At 32.9% G+C, this 2,500-nt stretch overlaps 1 protein-coding gene across 1 annotated transcript in view; it reads left to right on the forward strand.

Moving 5' to 3' along the window:
• LOC119579170 (putative neural-cadherin 2) overlaps positions 1-2,500 on the forward strand; it is a 67,790-nt gene that overhangs the window by 58,012 nt on the left and 7,278 nt on the right. The window contains exons 6-7 of the mRNA XM_037926867.1: positions 1-113; positions 1,834-1,980. The exon at positions 1-113 is cut by the window's left edge and continues 63 nt beyond it. Coding sequence (XP_037782795.1) covers positions 1-113; positions 1,834-1,980 — 260 coding nt within the window. The remainder of the gene's footprint in view (positions 114-1,833; positions 1,981-2,500) is intronic.

Below are 2,500 nucleotides of genomic sequence, written 5' to 3' on the forward strand. Positions count from 1 at the left end.
AGGTGTGGGAAGTGGATGTGAAGGAAACCCGAGGCAGAGGACCACCTGATAACATAACTTTGCTGCAGATTTCGACCTTCGATTCGGACACCTCCAATTATTTTTATTATCGAGTACGTTTCCTGGGTTTTCGGAAGTTTGATGTGATCGTTTTATTATTATTATTTTCGTTGTTATTGTTGTTGTTGTTGTTATTATTATTGTCATTATTATTATTATCATTATTATTATTTATTATTATTATTATTATTATTCTTATTTTTATTATTACCATCATTGTTATTATTATTACTATTACTACTACTTCTACTACTACTATTATTATTATCCTTATTATTACCATCACCATCATCGTCATTTTCATCATCATCATTATTATCATCAACCTCATCATCATCATTATCCTCCTCCTCCTCCTCATCATCATCATCTTCATCATCATTATCATTATTATTACTAGTAGTAGTGGTGGTAGAGTAATATCACTATCATTATCGTTATTTTTATTATCATTGTTATCATTATATTATTATTATTATTTTATTATCATATTATTAATGTTATTGTTGCTGTTGTTTTGTTGTTGTGGTTGTAGCTATTACCATTGCTATTACTATTATCATTATTATTATTATTATTATTATTATTATTAGTATTAGTATTATTATCATCATTATTATTACTATTACTGTTATTATCATCATCATCATTATTATTATAATTATTGTTATTATTATAATCATCATCATCATCATCATCATCATCATCATCATCATCATCATCATCATCATCATCATCATCATCATTACTATCATTATCATTATTATTATTGTTATGTTACTATTACTACTATTACTAATATTACTATTACTATTATTATTACTAATATTACTATTACTATTACTAATATTACTACATTACTACTAATATTAGTATTGCTATTATTATTACTAATATTACTATTACTATTATTACTACTAATGTTAATATTACTATTATTACTATTGATATTACTATTAAAGTTTCTATTATTGTTATTATTTCTATTTTTTGTTATTATTTCTATTTTTTGTTATTATTGTCATTATCATTATCATTTTTATTACTATAAGTAACATTATCCTCATTTCTATCATTATCATTATCATTAATTTTATCATTATTTGTATCTTTATCATCATCACCATTATTACCATTATTATTTTCATTAATATAATCCTCATTGTGATTATCATAATTATCATTATTATTATCATCATTACTACTATCTTTAGCATCATTAGCTTCATTACTTTCATTTGTGAAATTAAAGTTTTATTTTTTTAAAATCATTATCGTTATTATTACGATTAATTTTTTTTTTATCTACTTGTTAAATATTTTTCCACAGCTATGAACACATTTTCCTTCTGCTTACCACGTAATATTAAACCTACATAAGCTTCTTTACACATCACTACAGGCAGAACAGGTCGTAGATTTTTTTTTAATACACACTGCTTTTGTTTGTTTTCATTTCGTCTGAAAGCCATTTTAGAAGCAGTATAAGGATTAAACAGACAAACAAGAGTTAAAGAAAAAAAATGAAAAATGCATGAGTGTCAATATTTATTCAAAGAAAAAAAAATCGAGAAGTACTGTAAGTGGTGTTTCTTTCATTTTTTTTTTCTTTATCGTGCATTCGCTAATATACTTTGAGTTCAACAAGCACACAAAGCTAATTATTCATCACAGGAATACCTTCATAAGTCAGTTTGCCAAAACATGTATTTTCTTTAATCTCGCAAGCAGTAAGACCCAAAATTCAAGTCTGTTTCAAACAACCTCCGGCAGGTGTTGGAAGATAGCGGCTGGGGTTGGCAACACTTCGGCATGAGGACAGTTGGCAACATTGGCGAGCTGTACGCCCTGCAACCTCTAGATTTCGAAGACCCTGCTCACAGAAGGGGCTTCCGCTTCATGGTGCAGGTCACAGACAGGGTGAGTTGCAGGGGAAGGTGGGGGGAGAGACAGCGGAAGAGAATAGGTAGGAGGGGGAAAGACAGGGAATGGGGATAGGTAGGAAGGGGAAAGACAGGGAATGAGGGATAGGTAGGAGGAGCAGAGACAGCGGAAGAGAATAAGTAGGAGGAGGAGAGACAGGAAATGTGGGATAGGTAGGGGGAGGAGAGGCAGAGAATGAGGATAGGTAAGAGAAGGAGAAATACGAGAAGAGAAAAGGTAGGACGGGGGGGTGGGGGTGCCAGGGACAGGGGAAGAGATAGGTAGGAGGGGGAGAGACAAAGGAAAAAGTTAAGGGTGGAAAGAGGGTGAGGGGTGGCAGGGTAAGGGCAATGAGAAGAGCAAGGGGAAAAGTCAAGAGCTATATGTCTCAGAGGGGAGGGGATGTGAGTATCAGGAGCCAGAGAATCGAATGAAAGGCAGGGAGAGAGCCGGAGGCCGAAGGGGAGGGGAGAAGGGGGTATGAGGGGAAGGGGAGGGGAGAAGGGGGTATGAGGGG

Source organism: Penaeus monodon, chromosome 12, assembly GCF_015228065.2.
Source record: "Penaeus monodon isolate SGIC_2016 chromosome 12, NSTDA_Pmon_1, whole genome shotgun sequence".
Taxonomy (NCBI): Eukaryota; Metazoa; Arthropoda; class Malacostraca; order Decapoda; family Penaeidae; genus Penaeus; species Penaeus monodon.